General features: G+C 50.5%; 13 protein-coding genes across 14 annotated transcripts; 7 read left to right on the top strand and 6 right to left on the bottom strand.

Moving 5' to 3' along the window:
• Positions 1-797: 797 nt before the first annotated feature.
• On the top strand, positions 798-1,469 carry AA0111_g3541 (hypothetical protein; the record flags this gene model as incomplete). Its single annotated transcript, XM_028649438.1, has 1 exon — positions 798-1,469. The coding sequence occupies one exon, from the start codon at positions 798-800 to the stop codon at positions 1,467-1,469; it is 672 nt and encodes a 223-aa protein (XP_028508805.1).
• A 288-nt stretch (positions 1,470-1,757) lies between these two features.
• Positions 1,758-3,210, bottom strand: AA0111_g3540 (hypothetical protein; the record flags this gene model as incomplete). Its single annotated transcript, XM_028649437.1, has 3 exons — positions 1,758-2,610; positions 2,666-2,764; positions 2,837-3,210. 3 exons carry the CDS (start codon positions 3,208-3,210, stop codon positions 1,758-1,760), a joined length of 1,326 nt encoding a protein of 441 aa, XP_028509032.1.
• Positions 3,211-3,662: 452 nt separating this feature from the next.
• AA0111_g3539 (hypothetical protein) lies at positions 3,663-4,292 on the bottom strand (the record flags this gene model as incomplete). Its single annotated transcript, XM_028649435.1, has 1 exon — positions 3,663-4,292. One exon carries the CDS (start codon positions 4,290-4,292, stop codon positions 3,663-3,665), a length of 630 nt encoding a protein of 209 aa, XP_028508909.1.
• Positions 4,293-5,660: 1,368 nt separating this feature from the next.
• AA0111_g3538 (Amidophosphoribosyltransferase) lies at positions 5,661-7,541 on the top strand (the record flags this gene model as incomplete). Its single annotated transcript, XM_028649434.1, has 3 exons — positions 5,661-6,201; positions 6,258-7,297; positions 7,362-7,541. 3 exons carry the CDS (start codon positions 5,661-5,663, stop codon positions 7,539-7,541), a joined length of 1,761 nt encoding a protein of 586 aa, XP_028508910.1.
• A 1,160-nt stretch (positions 7,542-8,701) lies between these two features.
• On the top strand, positions 8,702-9,154 carry AA0111_g3537 (hypothetical protein; the record flags this gene model as incomplete). Its single annotated transcript, XM_028649433.1, has 3 exons — positions 8,702-8,783; positions 8,839-8,973; positions 9,039-9,154. The coding sequence occupies 3 exons, from the start codon at positions 8,702-8,704 to the stop codon at positions 9,152-9,154; spliced, it is 333 nt and encodes a 110-aa protein (XP_028508900.1).
• A 2,237-nt stretch (positions 9,155-11,391) lies between these two features.
• AA0111_g3536 (hypothetical protein) lies at positions 11,392-11,841 on the top strand (the record flags this gene model as incomplete). The annotated part of the gene is made up of 2 exons (XM_028649432.1): positions 11,392-11,632; positions 11,717-11,841. 2 exons carry the CDS (start codon positions 11,392-11,394, stop codon positions 11,839-11,841), a joined length of 366 nt encoding a protein of 121 aa, XP_028508901.1.
• A 1,592-nt stretch (positions 11,842-13,433) lies between these two features.
• Positions 13,434-13,832, top strand: AA0111_g3535 (hypothetical protein; the record flags this gene model as incomplete). The annotated part of the gene is made up of 2 exons (XM_028649431.1): positions 13,434-13,656; positions 13,720-13,832. 2 exons carry the CDS (start codon positions 13,434-13,436, stop codon positions 13,830-13,832), a joined length of 336 nt encoding a protein of 111 aa, XP_028508902.1.
• Positions 13,833-14,240: 408 nt separating this feature from the next.
• On the bottom strand, positions 14,241-15,197 carry AA0111_g3534 (hypothetical protein; the record flags this gene model as incomplete). The annotated part of the gene is made up of 1 exon (XM_028649430.1): positions 14,241-15,197. The coding sequence occupies one exon, from the start codon at positions 15,195-15,197 to the stop codon at positions 14,241-14,243; it is 957 nt and encodes a 318-aa protein (XP_028508903.1).
• A 1,464-nt stretch (positions 15,198-16,661) lies between these two features.
• Positions 16,662-17,805, top strand: AA0111_g3533 (hypothetical protein; the record flags this gene model as incomplete). Its single annotated transcript, XM_028649429.1, has 2 exons — positions 16,662-16,736; positions 16,789-17,805. The coding sequence occupies 2 exons, from the start codon at positions 16,662-16,664 to the stop codon at positions 17,803-17,805; spliced, it is 1,092 nt and encodes a 363-aa protein (XP_028508904.1).
• A 240-nt stretch (positions 17,806-18,045) lies between these two features.
• AA0111_g3532 (hypothetical protein) lies at positions 18,046-19,355 on the bottom strand (the record flags this gene model as incomplete). Its single annotated transcript, XM_028649428.1, has 3 exons — positions 18,046-18,693; positions 18,912-19,118; positions 19,221-19,355. The coding sequence occupies 3 exons, from the start codon at positions 19,353-19,355 to the stop codon at positions 18,046-18,048; spliced, it is 990 nt and encodes a 329-aa protein (XP_028508905.1).
• A 742-nt stretch (positions 19,356-20,097) lies between these two features.
• AA0111_g3531 (hypothetical protein) lies at positions 20,098-20,667 on the bottom strand (the record flags this gene model as incomplete). 2 transcript variants are annotated; one of them, XM_028649427.1, is made up of 2 exons in its annotated part: positions 20,098-20,415; positions 20,506-20,667. In XM_028649427.1, the coding sequence occupies 2 exons, from the start codon at positions 20,665-20,667 to the stop codon at positions 20,098-20,100; spliced, it is 480 nt and encodes a 159-aa protein (XP_028508907.1). The 2 variants fall into 2 exon arrangements, with proteins under 2 accessions (XP_028508907.1, XP_028508906.1); XM_028649426.1 differs by having other exon boundaries at positions 20,098-20,409.
• A 973-nt stretch (positions 20,668-21,640) lies between these two features.
• Positions 21,641-22,812, bottom strand: AA0111_g3530 (Eukaryotic translation initiation factor 3 subunit I; the record flags this gene model as incomplete). Its single annotated transcript, XM_028649425.1, has 4 exons — positions 21,641-22,074; positions 22,125-22,620; positions 22,669-22,707; positions 22,762-22,812. The coding sequence occupies 4 exons, from the start codon at positions 22,810-22,812 to the stop codon at positions 21,641-21,643; spliced, it is 1,020 nt and encodes a 339-aa protein (XP_028508908.1).
• A 973-nt stretch (positions 22,813-23,785) lies between these two features.
• On the top strand, positions 23,786-25,399 carry AA0111_g3529 (hypothetical protein; the record flags this gene model as incomplete). The annotated part of the gene is made up of 3 exons (XM_028649423.1): positions 23,786-23,922; positions 23,975-24,512; positions 24,560-25,399. The coding sequence occupies 3 exons, from the start codon at positions 23,786-23,788 to the stop codon at positions 25,397-25,399; spliced, it is 1,515 nt and encodes a 504-aa protein (XP_028509189.1).
• Positions 25,400-25,845: the final 446 nt, after the last annotated feature.

The following is a 25,845-nucleotide window of genomic DNA, read 5'->3' as shown; positions in this document are numbered from 1 at the left end:
TACCGTTTCAGCATCGTTACCTACCTTTCCTTGATCAGATGCTCCTGTATCCAGGCCGCAGCGTCAGGGTGAGATTGCGGCTCTTTTCAGGCGCGTCCCAACGGAGCTAGCGTTTCTCTTGCCTGAGGCTTAACGACGGAGGATCGTGGCACGTAGTACCACGGATCTCGCAACATGTCACAATCTCCTCCACCTCATCTACCGTTGATTGAGTCACTAGATCTTCAGGATGTTTAACAGCTTGGCAAGCGCCGATGGATCTACGGGTTGCCTGTCTGTGCGAACGCTGCAACCGCTCTTTTACCGCAAGGCTGGATTGATCGTTTCAACTGTCCGTCAACCACCCTGACTCGCGACACATCTCTTTACGCGAGACTTCCCGCCTAACAGCACGGCAACTACAACCGTTAATCCATGACCCAACGTGTCCCAATCCTGCCGAAACACCAACATCGACCTAAGGAACATGTCAAACGTTGGAACACCTGGTCACTTGCATTCGCAATCTAAATCCATGTAAAAATTATCAGAATAGGTCCGAGAAAAGAGAGACAGAGACTGTATATATATGTCTAGACTTCTTCGTTCTAATCGGACCATAGCCAGCACAGTCGTTCAGCTAATATCAAGAAACCCTCTTTTCTCATTCTTCAGTCTTTTCTTCAGGCTCTGGTAGCTCTACACTCGTTCGTGTTCGCCTTAATTTTGGGACTCAACATCTTCTTTCCTATCCACGGGTTCACGGTACACAAAATTCTATCAACTCTCAAAAGCATTCGTTGTCAACAGCCATCACTATGCGTACTTCCACCTTCTTCACAACCATCGCGCTCATTCCCTTCGCTATGTCAGCACCATCTCGCCGTCCATCGTTCTATCCTCGTCAGAACTGTGAAAATGGCACTGTCGACACAACCACTCCTGACGAGCCCACGGAATCCACAACTCCCCTTTGTGACCTCAGTGGCGTCCAGCAACCCCCCTCCAGCTTGCCACCACCAACAGCCGACATGTCTCTTGTCCTCGTTGCCCTTGGCCAAGGCACACAGAATTACACCTGCAGCAACGCAACGGCCATTCCTTCGTCTATTGGTGCAGTAGCCCAACTCTTCAATGCCTCGTGCGAACTCTCTTCCAATCCTACCGCTGGCACCGCCTCTCTGGGTTCCATCGAAGAGACCGCATCCATCGGCGCGCACTTTTTCCTCGACAACACAACGCCTGATTTCGATATTCTCGGCCTCGGTAACACTGTGGCCAAGAAGATTGATGATGTACCCGCGCCTGATGACGCGACCAAGAATGTGAAATGGTTGAGGCTTGAGGCACAAACGGGCTCGAGCAGCGATGTCAAGATGGTGTACCGTCTTAACACCGTCGGCGGTATGGCCCCAGCATCTTGTGCTGGTATGGCTCCCGGAGAGGTGGTTACTGTGGAATATGAAGCACAGTATTGGATTTACACTTAGAGCTTCACGTCTCTAGGATGAAGCAGGCCAAGGAGCTGAGCTCTTTTGGTGTCTTGGAAAAGTATCGCCATGGGTGAACAGTGTTATGTTTCGTTTCATTAGTATGGAGGCTCAGGATCATATACTCTTTTGTTTCTTTCTTCTTTATTGTTTTGTATTCACATCGTTCTGGAAGGTGGAAGACAGATTTCATGATCATGTACGATACGAGACCAGGTTAATGGACATTATCACGTCATGAGGTATTCCATCGATTTGACTTGCGAAGCTACTTGAAACCCATTACCACTAAGCTCTGGAGTAGATGAGACCTAACTGGTCGACTTCGTCGCCTGAACGACCAAGGAAACCGACAATACTGAGGCCAGTATCGGCGGTTCGCGTCACACAGTCGCTGGTCTTGACACCAGCAGATATCGTCTTCCCAGCGCTAGTAGTAAACTGCGCATAGAAGATTCTGGTCTTATCGTTCTTCTGACCCTGACACAGCTGCGCAGAAGTAAGCGTCTCTCCAGTAGCCAAAGTTAAAGTAGTCGCTGTGCCACCAGTCCCACCATGCGAAAGCGTCTGTCCAGAAGCCAGAGTCACGGAAACTGCATCCACGCGCTCCGCACCACGAAGCGTAATTGAAGAAACTTTTGGGCCGACGAGACCGGCGACGGTGCTCAGATCATTGTACCACGTACCTTCTTCGCCGCCAAAGACATCGGAGACTGCGACGCTGTTGACCAGACTCCAGGAAAAGTCCACGAGCACACCGTTGTGGTCACTAAGCAGGTCGCCGTTCTCTTGGAGAAACATGTGACCTGCATAGTCGAATGTTTTTGCCGTAAGTGTCAAAGCAGAAGATCCACGGTACCAGGTTTTGTCGACGATTTCGCATGTGTTGGTAGTGGACGGGTTCGAGCAGAGCAGAGCATCAGCACCTTTCGCGGGCGCAACACCGTTGCGGACAAGCTGCAGCCAAACATCGGTCATACCATTCTCGGTCTTGAACACGTCAGGAATGTCGTCGGTGCGCGTGTACCGCGAGTTCGAGTCGCCGAAGACGACCACTGCATTGCCGACTGAGTTGGTTTTAATGTAGTCGGATACCTGGCGGAGGTTGGCCGCGCGGGCCTTGTTGTCCGCGGCAGTGGTACTGATGAAACGATGAGTGGGTGGTTCAAAGTTATGGAAGAGTAAAGATGACTTACCCGGCATCGGCGTGTAGGTTATACATGTCCACTACTGCGCCTTCAGCCAGCTTAACGCGCATGAAGGTGAAGCCTTTTGGTGTGAGACAGTCTGCACTACTGTTCAAGGGGTGCTTGTTAGTATCATACTGATGCTAATCTGTCTTCCGCGTTTGTGCAGACTTGGCTTACTCAAAAGTACTGCATGTGTTCCACTTGACTCTCTGAAAGCCTGTAAAAGGATAGTTGCTCAGAGTGTTCAGGCCGCTACCAAAGGGCACTCCCCCGCTTGTAGCTGTTCTATAAGGATGGTCATCATTGGCGTACAGCGTAGCATGGTAGTTGAAGTCCTCTTGAACGTTGATGACAGAGATGTCATATTTAGAGAACAGCTGGCCGATGCGGGCGGTGTTGGTCTCCTTATCTCCAGGAACATCGTTGCCGTTTAGAAGGGCAGGTAGGCCAGCGACATTGAACGTAAGAGTATTGAACGTCCCAGAGGTTTGGGCGATGGCTAGAGGAAGTAGCGTAGAGAGAGCACAAACAGACGTCAGAAAGGGATACATCTTGACTTGTGATGAGAACTCGTCAATTTGATGGTGTATGTAGTCTTCATGTCAATACACCTTTACTCTTAAGTATACAAAGACCTTGATGTCTGATGCAGTGACTCGCAGGTGTGGTGCTAGATGGGTTAGGTTACCTCAGACGTCATGGCGAATGGTAGGTCAGAGGGGTAGCATGTGTGTTTACATGCTGCACAGTGCACACATTACTACAGGTACTGGCCCCGGAGGTTTGCCGTTGCAGGAAGGACCAATAGATTAAAGGTCTCGTGTTGGTTAGTATGTCCGAGATCAATGCGAAATCAACCGGGATCCCTGCGCACGTGTGATGGGGATAGACGTTTGGTGGCAAGTTACTCGAGTTTGTTTGAGGAAAAACAAGAGCGTAGAGGACTATTGTAAAAGTGTGTCTGATTCCCGTGGTACATTTGGTACAAGATTGCTGCCCGCAGTTATAGTTTTGCTGCACCGCGAATCTTGACCCACAATCCTTCCACTTTGAGTAACGGCTTGCCCTGTCGATCCCTCATCGTAGCTTTCATCCTCATCTTGGTGATTCTGTCTTCAAGTACCTCCGTCTCAATGCCGACAACACCTGGGCAAAGCACCGGCGCCAGGAGTTTCACGTCCATTGTTGCCGTCGCTAATCGGCCCTTGAGCACCTCTTGTGCCGACTTTCCATCATGGAGCTGTAACCTCCAATAGTCTTCCCCAACTTTCATAAAGCCAAGGCCGTTTTCAAGCACTGTATTGGCGACAAGGATGTGTAGCATTGCTTCATCCATGAGCGTCAATAGCGCGCCACCATGACAGATGCCTGGGAAGCCGTTCAAGCCGGTACCATATTTGATCAGAGATATGGATTTTGTGACTTTGGCGCCAGGCGCAGGTTTCTCGTAGAGCTCTAGCCAGTGTCGGACGCCATTATTCACGCGCATCGTGTCGCGGCAAAATCGGTCCGTATCTTCACCTGGTTCGGTGCCTCGCTGGCGCTCGCAAGCAATCCAGTTCGGGGAAGTGAGGTACGGTGTGGCCCAGGTCAAGGGCGCAAAAGCTTCGAGATGTTCGGATGTTGCCGTCATGGTGGGAAGACAATGGCTAATGCGCGGTGTTGGCAACGATTCAGGCGCAGCGCTGTCTTCGCTCTCATCTTTATCATTATCATGGGTTTGATCTTCAAAAGGTGGGCGGTTAGTATTTGACCAAGTGCTGATGGGCGTCTTTCTGTATCAGGTATGTTACTGATGGTAGCTTTCACGTGGTGGCTGCTGGTGAGATTGTGGCGAGATTTGGTGCGCAAAAGAATTACCAGACCAGGACGAGGCGTTAGTAACCAAGGTAGGTATTGTTAGCCATGCTGTTAACTTTGGCTTGTTCGCGATGACGCGTAACAGGGAAGTCAAATAGAGTGACAAGGCGGCGTCCACAGTCTGACGGTCGAGCTATGTATGCAACATGATCTTTGGTGTAGGTGATGCGTGTTCTTAGCATGTTTTGCGAAGAGCGCTTGAGCTAGGCAGTGGCATTGCCTGCTCACTCACATGCCGCGACTCTACCATCTAGTTTCACGCTGGGGCCACTGGACAGCTCCTTTCCAGCCTTTTGTCATGGGCTGATGCACTTCTCTATGTTGGGATAGCATGATTGGAAGTAGGCAGCAGTTGCACCACAGTGCAACGCAGATTCTTTCTATTGATGCTTTGTACAGAGGGGTAGGAAATCCAGGAAGGATAGAAAAGACCATGGCTCGAGTCGTGGAAATCAAGGAAGCAATATACAGGTACCATTACCAATAACAAAGTCTGCCTGTCATAACATTTGGCTGCGAGCGTAGACGCCGAGAGGGTTTCGCTTTCCGACGATGGGTTTGGTTGTACCAGAGGGAAGTAGCACGATGTGGAGTTGCGGCATCGGCTTGGGAACGGCGCCAAGCCCCAAAGAGCGGGAGTGCAGGTGCGGCGAGGAAAAAAATTGTTTATCATGCTGCCCCTTCCCCACTAGAGAGCTCCTACTTCCAATAACCATGAGCCCGAACGCCATCACCAGCTGGGACAACAATCCCGCGACGACGTTACGAAGACGACGACGCCCACATTGAGCACATCACCGCCAGAGTAGATGGACTGCTGCTACACCTAGAGCCCAACGGCCACACTATCAACTCTTCTTCTTTCACCATATCCCCTCTTTGCTGAGACGTGCGAAAAACTTCAGGGTACGTTATTCCCGTTCGTCTTTTGTCTACCCACCGTCCCTATGATGATCTTGTCATATTATAAAGATGTTAGACTTGCGATTCCCAATGAGCGCACAACGACTTCCTGAGAGACCACCCCCCACTTACAAACATTCCGCGTCTTCCGAATTGTTACCGTAAACTGACGCGTCTTGTTAGCATATAAACCTTAGTTTCTGCTCTTAAGCCCCTCACACCCCACCATCACGTCGACATGTGCGGTATTATTGCTGTGATCCACGGCGACCCCAAGTCGCAATCGGCTTCGGTCGAGGTGCATGACGCCCTCTACCTTCTCCAACACCGCGGCCAGGATGCTGCCGGAATAGTCAGTTGCAGTGCCGGTGGTCGCTTCCACCAGTGCAAGGGCAACGGCATGGCCTCCAAGGTCTTCCAAGACGGCGCCCGTGTGTCCGACCTTCCCGGCTTCATGGGCCTCGGCCACCTGCGATACCCCACTGCCGGTAGCAGCGCGAACGCTGAAGCTCAGCCCTTCTACGTCAACAGCCCGTACGGTATCTGCATGACCCACAACGGCAACCTCATCAACGCCCCCGCGCTGCGCCAGCGACTGGACCACGAGGCTCACAGGCACATCAACACCGAGAGTGATAGCGAGCTCATGCTCAACATCTTCGCCGATGAGCTCAACGAGACAGGCAAGGCGCGTATCAACGCCGATGATTGCTTCAAGGCGTTGGAGAGGATGTACAAGTTGTGTACCGGTGGATGGGCCTGCACTGCCATGCTTGCTGGTACGTCAACGAGATGCCGAACATCGTGACTGTATAGGTACTGACCATCGTCCCAGGTTTCGGTCTCATCGGTTTCCGCGACCCGTACGGTATCCGCCCCATGGTACTAGGTTCTCGTAAGTCGCAAGACGGCAAGAGCATGGACTACATGATGGCATCCGAAAGCGTAGCGCTGGTTCAGTGTGGCTACAAAGACTTCTTTGATATCCTTCCCGGCCAAGCCGTCATCATCGAGAAGGGCAAGGAGCCTGTCTTCAGGCAAGTCGCCAAACAAGAAGCATACACCCCGGATATCTTCGAGTACGTTTACTTCGCCCGTCCGGACTCAGTTATCGATGGTATCGATGTCGACGAGAGTCGACGCAACATGGGCTTCACCCTTGCAGAGACTATCAAGAAGCAGTTGGGACCCGAGACCATGGCCGAGATTGACGTGGTTATGCCAATCCCCGAGACTTCCATCACTTCTGCTCTGTGCGTTGCTGAAGCTCTTGAGAAACCATACGTACAAGGGTTCGTGAAGAACCGTTACATCTTCCGCACATTCATTATGCCATCACAACAACTGCGACAGAAGGGTGTCCGAGCGAAGCTGAATCCTATGAAGAAGAAGTTCGAAGGCAAGAATGTGTTACTAGTAGATGACTCTATTGTCAGGGGTACTACCTCGCGCGAAATCGTTCTGATGGCGAGGGAAGCGGGTGCTAAGAAGGTATACTTTACCTCATGTGCGCCACCTATCACCAACGCCCATATCTATGGTATCGATCTTGCCTCGTCCTCGGAGCTTATTGCTCACCACCGCGACTCAGCAGCGATTGCTAAGCACATCGGTGCTGATGATGTCGTTTACCAGAACCTCGAGGACCTACAGAGTGCTTGCGCACGCCTTTCTCCTCGGGATCCTGCGAACCAAAAGTTCGAGGTTGGTGTCTTCTGCGGGAAATACGTCACTCCGGTTGACGCTGGCTACTTCGAGCATCTCGAGAGAATACGTGGGGAGAGCCGCAAACAGAAGGTCATGGAGAAGGCACGCGAGGCTGTCGTACATGGTACAGCCAATCCCCAGCAGGTGCGCATGGCTGCCAAAGGTGTTGTAAGTTGAAAATTTGAGATGATCACCTGAGAAGACCCACTGTGACTAACACAAATGACAATAGGAGGTTGACCAACATGGCAACGTTATTCCATCGGATGGGAATGGTGAACCCGATTGGCAGCCGACCAACGGTGTCAGCCAGACTTCCACGAGTGACGCCCTGGCTAACGGTAACGGGGAAGAGCGACGCGTTACCAGTAGCCAGGACATCAGCTTACACAACATGAACGATTTCAATTGAGCAGCCGCTCAAGGGTATGAGCGCATGCTTATGCTGCTATAAGTACATACGGAATTTTGTTTTGTGCTATAGACGATGATGATACACACGTACCATTGAAAAGTTACGAAAGACACGACCAGGATACAGCAGAGGATTGCTATGGCGCAGGGGAGGACTTTGTGACCTCACAGGATTTTCCGATATAGACTTTGAGCCGGTGGCCTCAAAGCTGGATCTATGCCGAGATGGAGCATGCGCTGTTGCTTATGCTCTCTTGCTCCAGGATATCAATCCAACAGTCGTTTGCACAAGCCTTTTGGCCAGTCATGTCAACTGGGTCCTTCCGTCTCATTGGTGCATATGCTCGTGTCGTTTCCGCACCAACACAGTGTATTATCCGTGCACGTTTTCTTACCGGCTGCATTGCATTGCAGTTCGCACATGCGCGTGGTGTCGAGGAACACTACACATCACGTGTCGACGTTGAAAGCTTTTAGCCACGCGCACGAGGTCACTATCTCACAGATTCACCAAAGAAAACGAGCAGATGATGAACGACGTTTTACGCGCAATGCTCAATCCAGTACCGAGATGACGTATGTAGTGATTTTGCCCAAACACAGGCCTTCATCTCATGAATGACCCCGGTCAGCCACGGTCCGCTAATGCATCCATTCTTTGGAGAGAGGGACTTCCTTGCGGGCCGGACTCTGCAGCTGCAGCTGCAGCTGCGGCCCGAAGGTCGCCGTGTTCCTGTTGTCAGCCACATTGCCACGCTCAGCAATCGCGCCAGTGGACATCCTGCTTATAAGTTCAAAGCCACGGCGTCAGGTGCACGAGCAAACTTCCTTATACAATCATCAAACTCCACCTTTTCGGATGACATCCCACGACGAGGCATATTCTGGTCGAGTCCAGCCAGTCAAAGATCAAGCCCATCAGACATGATGATGAGACAGCTTCGTATTCTCTACACTTCAACAAGCCACGATAAGCTTTGTCAAGAGCTTCGAATGCGAGGAGACAGCGGCGAAGGCCGGGAACGCTAGAGAATGAGGGTATAAAGACCCCAAAGAAGGACGGGATTGTAGGAACAACCAAGACAACAGCTTCTACCACATCGTTATCTTCAATATATTTTATCCCACCAAATCAACTTCTCAACTCCAATCTTCAAGATGCAGTTCACTTCCACTATCGTTGCCGCCATCATGGCCTCAGTTGCCGTTGCTCAAATTCAGCTTGAGAACGTAGCCTCATGTATGCTTCCTTGAAACCAAAGCAGAGTACATGTCCACTAACATCCACTCCCCAGTCGAGACCTATGCCAACGCCGACTGTGCGCCTCCAGCCAACCAGGTCCAGAACATCAACAGCAACACATGCACGTTCCTGCCCCAGCTGAGCGCCCGCATCTACTATCTGGAGAAGACACGTGCCAACTGCCGCCGTAAGCACTCTTGCGAAAACCAAAATCGTTATTGTAATCACTGCTAATCAATCTGACCACTGAAGTTGAGTTTTACACCGCTGGCGACTGCAGTGGTACACCGACTGATACCATTACCACCGTTCCCAGCGGTTGCATTGATGTGTCGACAAAGTTCTCGTACAAGGCCATCTGCTCCTAAGCGGATCACAAACTCTTCGTGAACTCCGAAAAGTCATTTCAGAGAGACAGAACGACGAACTAAGATTAGACAAGAATTAGCTGGCAACAGCATGCATGAATGGGAGGATAAATCCGGATGACGGTCTTTACAACACCCTTTCGCTTCTTATATACTAGATCCAGTTTAGTCCGTCTGCTGTATCCAACATATGGTGTGGACTAGACTGTATTGGAATTCATTGGATCACTTTTATGGATGTTCTTGGCTCAAGAAGCAACAATGTTCTCGCTGTGATGACGTTTGAACTTACGTGACACGTATAGACCTACTTTGCGAAACCCAAAGCATCTTCTCGTTAGACACCAAACTACCGCATATATTGCTCATGATTTACCTCTACTCACAGCGACGACCATATGGCGTTCTTGAAATTTCCTGGAGTGGACAACATGACCACAGAAAACTGTTCTTACATTCCCTGTTTGCTATGTCTAGCAAGCGCTTACCTTGATGAGACCCACGGGTTGTTTTGATGTGTCATGAGGAGGCCGTGGCCAAGCTACATCTGCTACCACCCAAGGATTAGGTGAGAAGAAGTAACCATAATGTTTGAAGGCAGGCATTGGTTTCAGTCAAGATACCTACGGGTGTCTTGGAGTTACCAAGAAGTCTTCTGAACTAACGACTTGATGCCTGGCACTGTACGTTTGGGTACCGAAAAGCCAAAAATATAAACCACCGCCAAATCCCTTTTCTCAGTCATCCCGTTGTGCTTGTACCATTGGCAATCTTACTCTTACTTAGCATCAGGTTCAACCATGCAGCTATTCCTTGTTGTATTGACATTGGCAGCAACCACTCTCCAATCCCCCGTCAGTCTCACCAGCCATGATCCCTTTCCAGATGCAGGATCTTTCGCATCATGGCTGTGCTCTGACTGCGCAGCCAACAGCCCCTGTCTCTCGTGGCCACACGACAATATCGTGTCAGAAACGTGTTTTTCACTCGAGCAAGGACAAGCAAGTCTCCAAGTCACAGCGGTAGCTATTCCAGGTGGTTGACAAGACACACAGTACAACTTTCTAATTTGGTAGATTGCTCTAAAGAGGCTGGGGCACTATAAACGTTGAGCGACCCACCAGCTTGTGACCCAGTGCCAGTGTTCAAGAGAGGCTACAAGATTATACGCTAGAGACATAGCGTGAGAAGCGACGAGAAGGATATTGTAGCTTAGCGTACAGTGCGAGAATTCTCCATTAACTGGCTCCTTATGTTACTCAATTAAGAAAACTCGGACATGAGATACCGTCCGTTCAACACATGATGAATACCGGACTCTTGGATCTTTCACTCGCCTTGTCATCTTCGCCCGTCTTGTAAAAGCTATCTGAACACATGAAACTTCTTAAGTAGGTGCAACCTTGGAAGTGTTGCGGCTTAATGATCGAGCATGCGGTGGAACATGCCCTTTCGTACTCCTGCAATCATTTATTCAGAGTTTCGGTTCGCTTGAATATCGCGGCACTCAACAACTGTTGCGAGTGATGGTCTTCACGAATTTTAACGAGTCATCCACCGAGACCTATGGGAAGCGTCCTAGCTACGCACAGATCATAATTCTCTACAACTCACCGATACGATTAGCTCCAACATTGCTGAGGTCATTCAAGTGGCCATATGTGTTGGTCACAACGCCTCAACGTAACGTCGACCTCTGCATCCATCACAATATCCTCTCATATTATAGCCAAACCAATGGATACATTGGTCTCGAAGAAGACATTGAAGCAAATGGTCTCGCATAACGGGGGATTTCTTATGTGGTTCTATGGGTTAGATGTGGAGCTTGCCGTAAGTGTCGATCGAAAGCGCTTACTGCGTCAACGCCCGTACGACCATCATGTGTGCGGGCTGAACCTTTCGGCAACACTGATTCCTCGAGAAGGTCTCCAGACCCAAGCCTTTCATTCAAGGTTTACTAAAGAAGTATGAACATTTTCACGGGGCGTGGGCTCGTACTCATGCTCACCGGTCGTGACCCCAGAAGTGTTGGTAAGTGTTGGTAGCCGTTCGTCACCACCATCCGTTGTAGTAAGAAGAGTTGACTCGAATCTATCGTTGTGTGCTAGCATGAGCAATGTCGATTTGTATAAAGTTGTCCAGAAACCCACTTTGGAAGAGCACGCCTTCACATAACTCTTTCCAGCACAACTCAACAATCAGCAGTTCTAGAACAGTCTCGAATCAATTCCAAAATGCAGCTCACTCTTACCCTCTTATCTAGCCTCGCCCTTGTAACTGGTGCGCTTGCTGTTGAAAACCCACTGTCTTTTACGACCTGGGCTTGCAACAATTGCGCGTCTCCAGCTGATACGGTCAATGGCCCTTGTGCTAGAACCGATCACCAGATCAAGCAAAGCGACCTTTGCACCACAAACCCCCCCTTGACCAACCAAGGCAGTCTTGTCGTGGACTTCGCCAAACCCGGATGCACGCGTAAGTGATCACCTGCCTTCGAATACTTTCCAATAACATGCTATTCCTATCGTACCACGACGCCACTGCTGACCATCGTTATAGTTTTCCTCTATGGCAACTCCAAGTGCGAGGGTGACGGTGATCAAATATTTGGCTTTGTAGGCTCGAATGTTTGCAGACCTATTGTGTTCGGCGCTCGCGCTGCGTACAAAGTCATCTGCTCCTAAGGGGTCATGATGGGGTCTGCAAACCTACAGGGAGACATTCGGACAGGAGATAGATGGTGCTGGCAACGGCAAATGGACGAGACCTTTGGAACACAGTCGTTACTGCATTTACACATCGATTTTCAGAATTTGGAGGGATGACTCTATTCGTTGTTAGTTCAACACATAACCCGGGTGGAACCTCTTCGCATTCGCTCTATCAGATTTTGCTTAATCAAAGGTGTCCGTGGTCAAAGAATGTGCTAATTCATGAGTCTAATTAGATGATGTCTTGAGTTGTATCAGTCAAAGGTGTTGCTCTCTGTAATTGCCTTAGTGTTCGAAGACCGCACGAGACCCGCATTGTTAGTGGAGAAATGAGGACACACTTGCAACATAGGGTCTTAGTATGCCCCCTTTTATCCAGACCCGGTCAGGCTAGTCTGTATCAGCCCCATTTCTAGCCTCGCACCCGGACAACACCTCGCAATCAACCTTTAACATCTACATGCCTACCTCAAAGGCGTATTGCTTGACTCGAGCCACGCAAATTCTAAACTAAACGTATTTGCTCTTGGTCGTTGTAGTCCATAGTAAATCAAAGTCTTCTCTCTTGACACCGTGTGATATCATTCGCGGTAATACCTCAAAGCACCGCTCGTTGTTCGTTCAATGAATGAGAGAGAAGACTTTTGTAAAACCTCTTTTGGCCTACTTGGCCAAGACAGAGGACGCTTTCTAACTTTTGTCTCGGATCGTGACGGAGATAACCCTTATGCCTACCGGGTCGCACCAGGCTCCGCATAATTTTCTGCGACACTTTCACGATGACTGTCAGCGTCTCACTAGTAGTCAGCTTGCAGTCTCCAGAGTTATGTAGATTATGAATCGAGGTTTCCCATATACTGTAGCCCACAATGGATCTCTCGACATGCTATTACACACATAATTTGCTCTGATAGACCTTATAAGATATCAGTCGGTCAGTAAACAACTAGTCATCTGAGTATCATTAGTTCCAATCGTTGTCCAAGTGCTTATGGTGGTGTTTTTGGTTTTCTTTGCGTCACATCCCTTATTACACTGGTCCTGGGTATAGCAGACATTCCCTCCTTCACAAGTTGGGCTGTGGAATAAGCGCGGGAGTGAAGTCGAATGTTTGAAGCTCATCATAACGATGATTGTTTGTTGTATGTCTGGAATACGAATCAGAATCCGGATCAGTGGATTGCTGCTCATGTGTGCTTACTGTAATTACGCCCATGTAACATTGACTAGCCCGGCCTACCTTGTGGCCAATACTTGCATAGCACAAATAGTCACCAACTTCTTTCTTGATGTTGGCACGGGTCGCTTAAGAGGTATCACGGTCAAACAGGGTGTGCTTACGCGTTCTTCGTTCACGAGCCGCATTGATCGCAGACGTCAGCGTAGTCACAGTCCAGCAATACCAGTAAGACGATATGAGTTGGAAAAACTGCGAAGGTCCTTTCTTCGACGGAACTTTCCCATATAAGATTCGACGACATTGCATCCGGGGTAGACACATCTCTCGTAGCCACCTCTCTTATCTCAACAACACCGGACTTTCTACACCATCCAGCTTCTCCAACATGCAGTTCTCTACTACTGCTCTTGCGATCATCTCGGCATTCATTGCATCTAGCACTGCCGCAGATACCCTGTCGTTTACGATATCGACATGCTCTGCTTGCAGTACTGCATCCGGATGCTTGATTGAACGACTCGAAAACCTGCCCGCCAACAGGTGCATTAGAATCTTCGACGGCAACAAAAGTCTGGTCATCACCGCCGTCGCAAACCCCAGCTGTAAAGGTAGGGTTCAATCTTGCCCCTCGTTTTACACGGGAGTATAACAAGCTAATGTGCTGTTGGCAGTCAACCTTTTCACCTCTTCTGACTGCTCTGAGAGCGAGACCCCAGAGGTGCACCAGAAGATTGGTGTGTGTGACGAGTTTAGTCCTAAGAACTCGTACATGATCACTTGTTAAACAAGGAGCTGTTTTCGACACCGCTGAGTGCGGCGGGGATCCTCGATAGACATAGCTGGCAACGGCAACGGGGGGGACCTGACGACATTCTCTACTGCTATAATTTTTTCTTCCTAGATAGAGTGGTGCAGCTTGCTGTTAGTTCAACACGTAACACACGCGTGCCAGGTCTATCGAAAACACTACATGCGATATATCAATCTTGTTCACATGTCTGCTGATGTATCGTGTTTGCGATGGTTTGCGCGGATCCAGAAAGTTCCGATGGACGTAATCAAGGACAAGAAGATTGATAAGGAAGAGGGGTTTGCCATGATTAATTCGATGCCCTAGGCAGATAGTACCGGCCAGTCCTCCAACAGTGCGGTAGCCATCACATGATATGAGAACCTGTAGTAATCGATACCACTACGAACCTCCACCGACCTCTACCAAGATCTTGACCTGGTTGTCCTTGTCATTAATCAAACTCTTGAAGCCCTTCTCTTCGACCTCGGTCAAGCCAATTCTCTGTGTGATCATCTCTTTCGGATCCATGTCCCCTCTACTCAGCGCGTCTATGACTTCCTGGAAGTCGCCAATCTCATAAGTTGCGATACCCATATATGTCCGCTCCTTGAAGTTGAAGTCGTTGGTGAAAATAGTGCAAGGCTTTTCCCATATGGCGATGTTTACGATGCAACCCCGGGCACGGGTAGCGTGGACAGCCTGATTGAGAGCCGCCTGGACACCAGCACAATCGTAGACTACGTGCACACCTTTGCCTCCAGTGAGCTCGCGACAGCGTTTTGCAAGGTCTTCTTTGGTTGGGTCGATGATGTAGTGCGCTCCGAACTTCCTTGCGAACTCTTGCCTCTTTCTGCTTACTTCAGAAACAATGATCCTATCGCACCCGTTCGCCTTCAGTGCTAGTATCGTCGAGATACCGATAGGTCCACCGCCTAAGACTAATGCAACCTCGCCTTTCTTGAAGGGACTGATCTTGACAGCATGCCAGCCAACAGCGAGAGGCTCGACGAGGGCGCCGATCTCAAGTGGTACGTTATCAGGGAGATGATAAAGGGTAGAAGTTGGGACAACAATGTGGTCTGCAAGACCACCGCCCCAACCCGACAGGCCAATAAAGCCATTAGACCAACAGCAGTTCTGCAGACCTTCCTCGCATGCGCCGCAGGTGTCATCGTAGATGATAGGCTGGATGACGACCCTGTCTCCGGGCTTGTAGTCAGTCACACCATCACCAACCTCTTCCACTGTGCCGCTGAACTCATGCCCGAAGGTAAGTGGAACCGTTTCACCGGTGATTGGATGGGGCGTAGTAGGGCAGAGATTCGCGCCACCTAGGTACTCAGTTATGGAGCGCATGTTCGTCATTCATGTACATACCCAGGTATTCGTGGAGGTATAAATTAAGGTCAGTCTCAGTGCTTCAACTTTCACATCTGGGTTCATACCTGATCCGCAAATTCCTACCCATGCTGGTTTTACTTTGACTTGTCCTGCTTTGACTTGTGGTATCGGAATTTTCTCGTATCGCAAGTCCTTCTGACCGTGGAATCGAAGCGCGTTCATAGTACCTTCAGCCGCCGGAGAGGCCATTGTGCTTCAATTTGTGCGGTATTATCAGAGGAGTCAAGTTCAGTGTGACCAGGGACGATGGAGGAGAGGCTGAAGAGGCGGAGAAATAGTAGAACGTGGCGCGGCGGTATCGCTCATGCCATGGTTGGCAAACTGACCTCGCGCTCATTCTCCCGGATTCCGTCAGTCTATCACCTTCCGCTCACCTTCTACTGGCAAAGCGCCTCTTCACGCGTGCTCGTCTCGATCACGGAATGCCCAAACGGGTAAGCCTCTAGCCAATCACCCCGCATTGACGAATGCGGGGTACCGGATAAGAAGGGATTTGGGCGGAGGCTTGAAAGCGCAGGAGGTTCTAGCGTGGAAGAGTGAGTTTTGGAAAAGCAGATGTACATCACATCGACTTGTGCGCATGCTAATGTACGACAACCGCGTGCTATTATGCATTTTGCACGGTTCGTTACTGCTTTATCTAGCCTCTTTCGTACTCGCAGATTGTCCGACCCATCTTCCAGCAACGTTTGTCAGCGCTACCATCAAACCATTTTCAGAGAGAAGGAAAGAGGAAAGAAGACAAACGAGACTGCAAGTTCTGTACGTTGATGAAAGAGGCTGGGGATGTAATGAAGGTCTTGAAGATGACGTCGGCAACTCGGCACTCGGATCAGCTACTGTCGCACCTTGCCCGATCGAAACGAGCTCGGAAAGACAATCTGTCATCGTTCCTCTGGACTGATTCGCCGGTGTCTACCTACGACATTTTTGCAAGAGAATTGTCGACGACAAATACCGCTGAAGCTATCTACATGCGATGACGAACCCCACTACGATTCGGCACGATCGGAAAGACCGAACGTATAGTGTGAGTTAGGGACTGCGACATGGCATGGTTCAGGGCCTAGCCCTCGACACCGTTGGCAGAACGCCGATGCAACGGTTAAAAACACGATCATTGACGCGTCTGTGACGGTCAGAAAAAGGTACAGCTGCGCGCCTCAACAGACAACGCGCTCGTGGCTGGGTGTCTGCCCAATCAGGGGGCGCCAGGAGCCTCAATGGCGGGGACCTTCTAGTTCCCGTCCACTGTTATGACCTCACTGCGCGAAATGCGATGGGCCGACTCTACCAGCTGGCAGGAGATTGACCGATGCTTGAAATACGTGTGCATGCCCCTCAACACTTACCCCTCCATTGTCTCTCATAACTCCCCAACACCAAATCACATACCTCAAAACACAACCACACACAAAAATGCCTTACCCAGAGACTACCGACGCCTTCGCGGTGACTGACATCAAGAACTGGAGCACGTTCAAGCGTCAGGAGGTCAGTAAACAAGCCAATTGACTAGCCCATTGCTGTTCTAACAATCCTACAGCTACCTCTCAAGAAGTTTGAGGAGTACGACGTCGACATTGCCATTGACGCCTGCGGTGTCTGCGCTTCAGATGTCCACACCATCACTGGAGGATGGGGAGAGGAGCTTCCTCTTCCTCTTTGCGTAGGACACGAGGTTATCGGCAAGGTTGTCAAGGTTGGTGACAAGGTCACTCGCGTCAAGGTCGGAGACCGCGCCGGTATTGGTGCTCAGATCGGTGCCGATCTCACCTGCGACCAATGCAAGAACGACCAGGAGAACTACTGCCCCAATCAAGTCGACACATACGGTGCCAAGCACACCGACGGCACAGTCGCACAGGGTGGATACTCTAGCCATATCCGTGGCCACGAATACTTTGTCTTCAAGATCCCGGACAACCTCGACACTGCCCTCGCCGCGCCCATGCTGTGCGCTGGTCTTACCACATACTCGCCCTTGAAGAGGTTAGGGGCTGGCCCCGGCAAGAAGGTCGGTATCATCGGACTGGGAGGTCTCGGTCACTTCGGTGTCCTCTGGTCAGTAGCTATGGGCGCTGACACCTATGTCATCTCGCACTCTCCCAACAAGAAGGAGGATGCGTTGAAGATGGGTGCCAAAGACTTCATCGTCACCAAGGAGAAGGGTTGGGCTGAGCCCTGGAAGTTCCAGTTCGACTTTGTCATCAACACCGCAGATGCAACCGACAAGTTCGATCTCTCAGAATACTTCTCCATTCTCAAGGTTAACGGAACCTTCCACATGGTCGGCTTCCCTGACAACCCGCTCCCCGCTATGCCCGCCCAGGTCTTCGCACCTAACGGCTGCTACATGGGTGCTTCTCACATTGGTAACAGGCCCGAGATGGAGGAGATGTTCGAGCTCGCGTCCAAGCAGAACATCAAGTCCTGGGTACAAGAAATCCAGCTTAGCGAGGAGGGCTGCAAAGAGGCAGTCGAGCGTGTCTACAAGAACGACAACGTCAAGTACAGGCTCACACTTACTGGCTTCGACAAGGTCTTTGGTAAGAGGGCTTAAACAGCGACAAGAGCGGTGGTGTTGCCTTCTTGAAGCCTATTAAATAGCTATGAATAATAATGAACGTTAAACAAACTTCCTGTTCCCTACCTTCTTGATCTTGATGTTGGGTTGCTAAACAACAGTGAGAAGAAAATGCACAGATAGGGTGATGACGGTTTGTATTGCAACTATATCCTGCCGGACAAGTGAGATAGCAGATTTCCGCTCTCAATATATGCCTTCTCTGCTTCCTTGTCCTCATTTGGGTGGCCCATCACACAGCGGCGGAGCGTCGCTAGGTTCCTTGGGCGGAGCCTGTCTCTTTCCCTGCACTTTCTCCGCCTTGACAAAAACGGGTATCACACCTCCGGTCTCCAGCGCAAACATCCTGTGACCAAATGCCTCGAGCATACTTCTAATTGCTCCAGAATGGCTGGTTACACTCAACCACACGTTCTTGTCCGAAGCGAAGACGTCGTCCAGGAATGTGGCCAGTCGGTACCGTCTTGCGGCCCGCGGTTCACGGTACTCAGCTTCCCAAAGAGGATCTTCGTCTGAGAATCCAGGTTCGAACGTCAATTTCGGGTCGGTGAAGGTGTTTTTGAGGTGAGTTGCTGTGCTGCGGCGATCACAGGTATGTACGCCAAGGGCCTCACGAACGAGTTCCTTTATGTAGGGCGCGTAGGGCTGAGATGACGGGAGAAGGAGGCCTCCAAACGTCAGATTTGCTGTTTCGATCGTGCGGGTCAAGGGGGAAACGTAATAAGTCTGTGGAGACGGGATCCCAAGGGGAAGTTGTTCAGTCCATAGCTTGTTTACAGCAAGAGCTTGATCTTGACCTGTAGAGGTCAGGTTGGCATCTGCCCAGGTTATGCCGTCGTAGCCGTCGAGGGCGGCGTAGTAACACTTTATTCATGTCAGCAACATGGCTCTTCGACAGCGACCTTTACAAGACGAAGTTGAGAGCGAGAGAACGGTACAGCAAAAGAGTGAAAAACAACATGGGTGAGAGAGTAGGAGTGAAGCCGTAATCTACGCCTTTCGACAGATGGCCCGATTTGGAAGGAGTTTGATATGAGGTGAGATGGGATGTAACAAGTGGTAGAGGAGTAAGAGGAACATACATCCCAAGCCTTCGTTCCGTACTTCGCCTCTGCGACATTGTGCCATCCTTGACCATGACGACCCAGAAAGAGGACTTTGTAACTCTCGCCCTCTTTCTTCGCTGCCTCCAGACCGGTCACATATGTCTCAAAGCGCCTCCACTGTCGGTCTTCACTGTTGATCTCTCCAGGATAAGAACGATTGATTAATCCAAAATTTTGTGCCTTCTATTGGATGCGTTAGTCAGCCACCTTGCAAGCCAAGACGGAATGGCGTTTGGAGATGTTATGAGATGTGTCAAGACATGGAGGAAGAAGGCACGAACATACAAAATCAAAAGTCGTGTCATCAGTTTCATTCTCATTCTGAGCGAAGAAGCCCTTTTGCACGGTATACTTGAAGTGGTAATCCAGTTCCGGTTCAGCCGGGGCAGGCACCACGGACGAGTGATTCGAAGTACTCATGCTGAAGTAAAGCAAGAAGACGATTACGGTAGAGACGAGAAGGATGGGTCTGGCAGAACATTAGCGCAAATACACTGGGTGCAGGGTGAATATAGAAAGCGCCTGGGTAGTAGGGCTGGAATTGAAGGCATGATTTACATGGGAATGCCGAAACCAAAGATTCTTGTTTTGGATTGATAAGAGGGCACGATCATAGTATAGGAAGAAGTTAGGATATCATGGTTGGTGTGGTTTGCAGAGAGGATGCGTTGTGAATGCGGGCTGACGGTGAGTCGCTAGCGTGCAAGAGCCAATCACGAAATCAAGGCGCGACACGTACAAGCATGATGTTGCTTCTAAATCTGCTCAGCATCACATTAAATAGATCGGGATTTGCTTGTTGTGTACGAAGGGTATATCTAGATCGATTAAGGGACTGTATGCCAGATGGCTTCGATGACGTCAAGGGCGTAGTTTGTACACAGTTGCAATATTTGCTCATGAATCGTTGATTTTATCTAGCTTATACAGCTGCTCAATGAGACCAAGCTGCAAAGGCGCGCGATAAAGGCTAAGCCGTAGCTATCGCACGCTGTTCACCATTGTGGTATTCTGCCGTGATGTCCACCAAACGCCCATCCCAAGCCCGCTAATCCAGAAGAGATTTATTGCAGCCAAAGCTGACTTTTGAAGCGCAAAAGATTGCAGCGTCAGAGCCTGACCGTATATCTGCGGCTAGCCTGTGACCTTGGCAATAATCCGCTCATTTCTTCTTGGGGAATTTGGGCTGCCCAATCTTGTCGCCCCGTAGGATGACGTTGAGCACGCGCTCCATGTTTCCTAGGAGCTTCTGGTCTGGTGTCGCAGTACCGCGCTCAAAGTCCGCAATGATTGTGGGTGTGCTGTTGCACTTTGTAGCCAAATCCTTCTGCGTCATGGTAGTGCCCTTGTCGTTCTTTGCCTCGGAGCGCGCCTTGGAGATGGCCTGGCCAACAACGGTGCCAACGGTCTTGGGCTTGACGATATCGTCTGAACGGTCGACTTTGGTGAGGCGTTGGCCTTCTGATGAAGCTCCCTGTGGCTGGTCCGTTAGCATTGTTTTGAGTGAACTGATGGGGTATCACGAAGAACAAAGTGGTTTAGGCTAAGTAGACGTGTCAGGAGTACTCACGGCGTTGGCTGAAGCGAACTTCTTCTCTGTGGCGACGATGCCGCCGCTGCGTTGGGCCGCGTTCAAAGCCGACTTGCCCTTGACTACGGTCTCGCGAGGTCCAGCGGCGCCACCGCGAGTGCGGCTGCCGATCTTGGTAACAGAGTTCCAGTCGTCAGACATCTTGAAAGTGGTATTAAGGGATAGAGGGGATGAAGTTGTGGTTATTGTGTGCGGAAGGCTGAGTTGGGCGCAGATGTGGGGTGTTGTGCTGATGAAGTCGGTGTTTGTTCGTCGACGAATTTGTCAATCGGCGAATGTGTGTGTGTGATGGAAGGTGGGTTGGATGTGAAGAGCAATGGAGTAAAGAAGATTGAGCTTTTGCTTATGTAGAGGCCCAAAGAGCGATGCAAGGCCGCGATGAGTCGGAGCGACAGGTGAGGTCACCGCCACACGCGCTAACCTCGCTTAGGGCAGGGTCTCTCGAAGCTTCCACGTTCGCTGAGGCTGCAGCCCTTCTTCCGCCCTTCTTTCACTTCACCCAACCATCAACCTTCGCGATGACTGCTGTTACGGGCTTACTCATTGTGCCTCATAGCTCATGGAAGCCGGCTTTAATATACTGGAGCCATCCATCGTGTCTGGATCTGATAAGGAGTTGAAGAAAATATTCATGTGCGCGTCTTACATCACGCTCGATCAAGCACGCGACAACGCGATCGGCGCGCTGTGTTCTCCCTTTGCGCTTATTCTATAGCAAAAACCTCTTCAGTATACGTCGTCCTTCCTTCTCGATGATGGACTCGTTTGTCAAAAGCAGGAAGATCAGCCACAAACCCGTTTCAAGCCCTTTGCTTGTACTATTGACCTAATGCTTGGGTGTCTGCTCCATTCGTGGACAGGCGCTGGTGCTTGGGGCGGGACATATATAAATCATCTTGAACATGCGCTCACAAGCTTGCTAGTGAAGTTTTCATTGTTGAGGTACATGGTGCTCGGACGCTGAGATAAAGTGTCTATATGTGCCCTGCTCGCTCATGAACTTTTGACAAAGGCTCGTCTAATTTTGACAAGCACCCAACCCGACCGCCGGAACGCCATTGCATGCATACAGCCAAATCGAACCATATCAACCATTCTTCATGAGGTCATATCATTACAAGTTCGACTGCTGCGCGACCTCCCGCTCAACCTCGTACATGAAGTCAAAGTATGGCTTGTCGAAGTGGTGCACGCGCACGTAACCGTCCTCTCCTCCACTGCAGTAGCTGGTGCCTTGTGGGTGTACGGCGACATAGTTGAGGGGACCAAAGTGACCACGCACACGACCGATTTCCTCCATGAAGATCTTGTGGTAGAAACGGGCCTCGAACTTTCCTTGGCGCGCAGATGTGGTTGTGACGTCCATAGCCGCTTGTCCTCCACCAAGAATAACATAGTCCTTTACCGGAGTGATCGCCGCGGAGTTGAGGGGCGTGTCGGCAACGTATGACTTGAGCACGTTGAGCTCTTCGACGTCAACAAGCTTTGCGGTCTTGTCCTTGCTGGCAGTTATGAAGTATGTTCGGTCGGGAGCCCACTGAATATCGGCTTCATTTTGTTAGTTCTGTTATAACCTGGGTTTTGTTCGAGGCACTCACTGATTTGCATGTCTGGCTCATGAACATCGTAGTTAGAGCTGAGCAGCTCTCCAGTCTTGCCATCCCACTGAGTTATCGAGCCGTCCTCGTGTCCACTGATGATGTATTTCGCGAGATACGAGAAACCAGCAACCGTCGCCTTGGACTCGTCGCATACGATCCTGAGCAGCTGCTCATCCGATTGTTGCGCTTCTGGGTCGGGGTTGATGGGGTAGACGCAGATGGTCGAAAGATGTCCTGAGCGCTTCTCAGTGACACCGAGTAGCTGCCTGCCGTCTGGAGAGAATTCGCAGCGCTTGATACTGGTGTTGAATTCCCAGGTGTGGAGAAGCTTGCCGGTCTGCACATGCCATAGCCTCATGGTGTTGTCTGCGCCACCGGTGGCTAGCAGCTCGGAAGATGGGTTTACGTCGACGGTCCATAGCGCTCCCTGATGTCCGTGGTATGTGCCTATCCGCTCGCCGTTGTGTGAGTACCAGGCGCAAACGACGTGGTCCTGCAAAAATCAGCTTCCACATATCAGAAAACTGGGAGAAGCCCGTACCTTCGATACGGAGAAAATGATGTCTCCATCAGCATTGTACTGTCTATTGTCAGTTTTCTCCCTCCCATTCCGCTACGCCTTGCGCATGCGTACCTTGACTTGCGTGAGCGCACGCTCGTGTCCCGAGAGAAGAATGGGCCTCATGTTTGCGATATGTATGTGGAGGTGGGGTGGTGTGACGGCTTATATGTGGCGGGCGGCGTCTCGAAATTCGGGTGACTCTTGTGCATATCGACGTTCAGCGGGCGAAGTGGGCTGCTTGGCGCTAACCGACTAGCGTGCTTTGTCCCGCATCCATGGATCAACCGCCATTCCTATAAACCTCACCTCTCTGTCTTGGCCCAGATCCTCAACACGAAGAGTTCAGAGACTATGGGTACTGAGCTGAGGCTACTGGTCTAGATCGTGTTAAACTCAGCGATGCTTGTTGATGTGAGTCACGACGGCTCACCTCACTCCCATTTGGTCGTACATCAGCATATGTTTACGTACTCGCGAACGACGCAACTTGTTGTGACTCATAGAACAATCTATTCGTACGTTGGTGATTTGAAGCCATTCACAGATGATTCAGATAGTAAGTCCAGCTCGGGTGATATTCGTCCTCTCTTCTTGATCGTCTACCTCTGAGTCAACACAGCCCTCTTTCTTTGGACCTCACTTCTGTGCTTGTAATTCATTACAAGCTGACTTCTTGACGTATGCCTATTTTTACTTTGTCGGAGATGTATACAGCATGAAGACGGAGGGCGCGTCTTTCCACGCTTCACTGCCACCGAGCTTCCATCTCTTCAAGTCTAAGCTTGATCACATGCTCAGTACAGACGCCAGCTACGGCGCTGTTGATAATCCAGGCATACGGTGTGCTTCTGGGTTTGATATCCTCACTTTTTCTTTTTGGAGTTCCAACGTTTCATCACTTTCATCTTCACCGATGATGCAGGAATTGCACTTGCCCTTCAGTGTGAGCGCTGTCTTGGCGCAAACACGCTCTTGCTTCCACTTCGTCATCGGTAAACACACAACACTTGGGCGCAGCTTCCAAAAAAGTCCAACATCAGGTCCTTGATTTCTCCTTGTAGTGGGCAGGTAGCCGTGCGCAATTCCCACGTTCGATATGTCCTCCATATCGCCCGATACTGTTATCATAGCAGCTATGCTAGACAGGCTCGAGCCTCTGGCACCCAACGAGTATATAGTAGCCTTGAGTCGAGGCAGCGATCAGTTTATCGCCACACCGAACGGTTACACCTCGTAGGATAACACGATCGCTCTAAGTTAACATCCAGCTGACCGCTATACGCAGCACATGTCTACCAAACAACTTACTCAGAGAATTATGCGCAGGTTATTTTAAGAGGATCACATGGGCTTCGTACGGCAGCAAACCCGGGTCGTGGTTTTTCGGCTGGGAGCGCAGAGACAGCACATCGGCTTTCATGATCGGACCCGAGATTCCGCCAGCATTACGGTCCTACATACAAGCAGTAGAAGCTTCCGAGACTCTTCGTTCTGGTATTCGAGTACAACTTGGTGCCGCTGACTCTTTCGTCGTATGGTCAGGCACAGCTTGGGCATGCGCAGATGTTCCGGCGCAACTCGAGGCCAAGTTACGCGAAGGCAGTTCCGGATTCCGTAAGAGCAACCATATCACAAATGGTTCGTTGAGGGACTCTCGTACTCTGGATAATATCCAGTGGCATGCCAATGGATCATACTACATCAAGAGCGGCGACCGTCATCTCTGGAATTTTCAGGCAAACCTGGTCTGCGTCGAGTGGAACAAGCTGTGGAAAGACGCGAGACAAGATGAGCGAATGGTTAGGATCAACAAAGAGCTCGCTGTGAGTGTCCGCGCATGTCATCGTCCATTGCAGCTGACATCTTCTAGTACGTCTTAATTAGCCCGCATACCAAGAAGGGCGAGACCTTCGCATTCATCAAGAAGCACTCTGCCGGGTTGGACACACCGTATATTGTCCATTCTGAGGGAGAGCCAATTCACACCAACTTTGATGGTGATGACGGCTCTGACCAGCCTACGCTAAGCAGTTCGCCTCCTGGCACTGTCTCTGACACCGACTCTTCTCGGAACTCATGTTCTCGCCCGCTCGCCCGCTACGAACCCCATGTTTCTGACCAGCAAATACGACATGTACCAAGAAAGACTGAGGATGACGTTCCCTTCCAGTGGGCGACTACCAAGAAGTCTGGTCGGCCGCATAGGGCGGATTCATGGGAGCTAGTGTTAAGAAAAGGTGAAAAGGTGAAAGTCATTCGCGACATGGGTCGCAACTGGTTTGTGGTCACCGATAGGAAAGACATCAAGGGGTTTGTACATGGCTCTTGGCTCGTCTTTGGTGATGGTGCAGTGCACAAAGACTCCAAGGCAGCATACGGTCAGTTTGTGGAAGATATACGAGAGTTGCTCAAACCCGGGCAACTACAGAGTTTCCTAGCGATGACAGGCTACGTCGACGAGTGCACTGAACGGGACTGTCAGCTGCTCAAGGAAGATGTCTCGAGATTGGGCATCTGCACCCACGATCTGCGAGCATTGCTGCAAGCTTCCGGTAAATATTCGTATGAATGGCTCAAGGAGGAACGAAACCTATGGCACCCGGATAGGTTTGCGCGCTTCGTCCACCCAGATCACATGGAGCGTCTTACGCTCATGGCGGAACAGATGTTTGTCATGTATGGAATCTTGATGGAGGCGTGCAAAGCCTGATCCGCAAGCTTAGAATTTTGGTGGCTCCGTTCGATAGTTGCGGATCCGCAGAGGTTCGTACGGAGAATTCAGGACAAGGCAGATGGAGAGCAGGATAACCAGAAGAGCGGGCTGGTTTGGTAGTACCACACGATGTATGTTGAACCATGTTCGCGTTGCATGTTTTCCCCATTCCGACCGAGGACCCTGAGTGGTACGTAATAACGCGCACACGCGAGTCGCGGAGCAGAAAGTTTGGCGTCGGCGTACTTTGTTCTTTTCCCGGGGTCCATAGTGCTATCTCGTGGGCCAGACTGAGTCATTGAAAACATACATAGAAATGCGTATCATCACGTCGCGCCATACACACTAGACTTGGAAAAGATTCGCAGACAGGATTGGTAGGACGATGAAAGTGTATCCGATCTGCGGCGGACGCGTTGGTGTTCTCGCCCGTTGTTTTCCGC

This window comes from Alternaria arborescens, assembly GCF_004154835.1.
Source record: "Alternaria arborescens strain FERA 675 chromosome Unknown contig_6, whole genome shotgun sequence".
NCBI lineage: Eukaryota > Fungi > Ascomycota > Dothideomycetes > Pleosporales > Pleosporaceae > Alternaria > Alternaria arborescens.
Note: the sequence above shows the minus strand (reverse complement) of the source record. Positions and strands in the feature narration are given on the sequence as shown.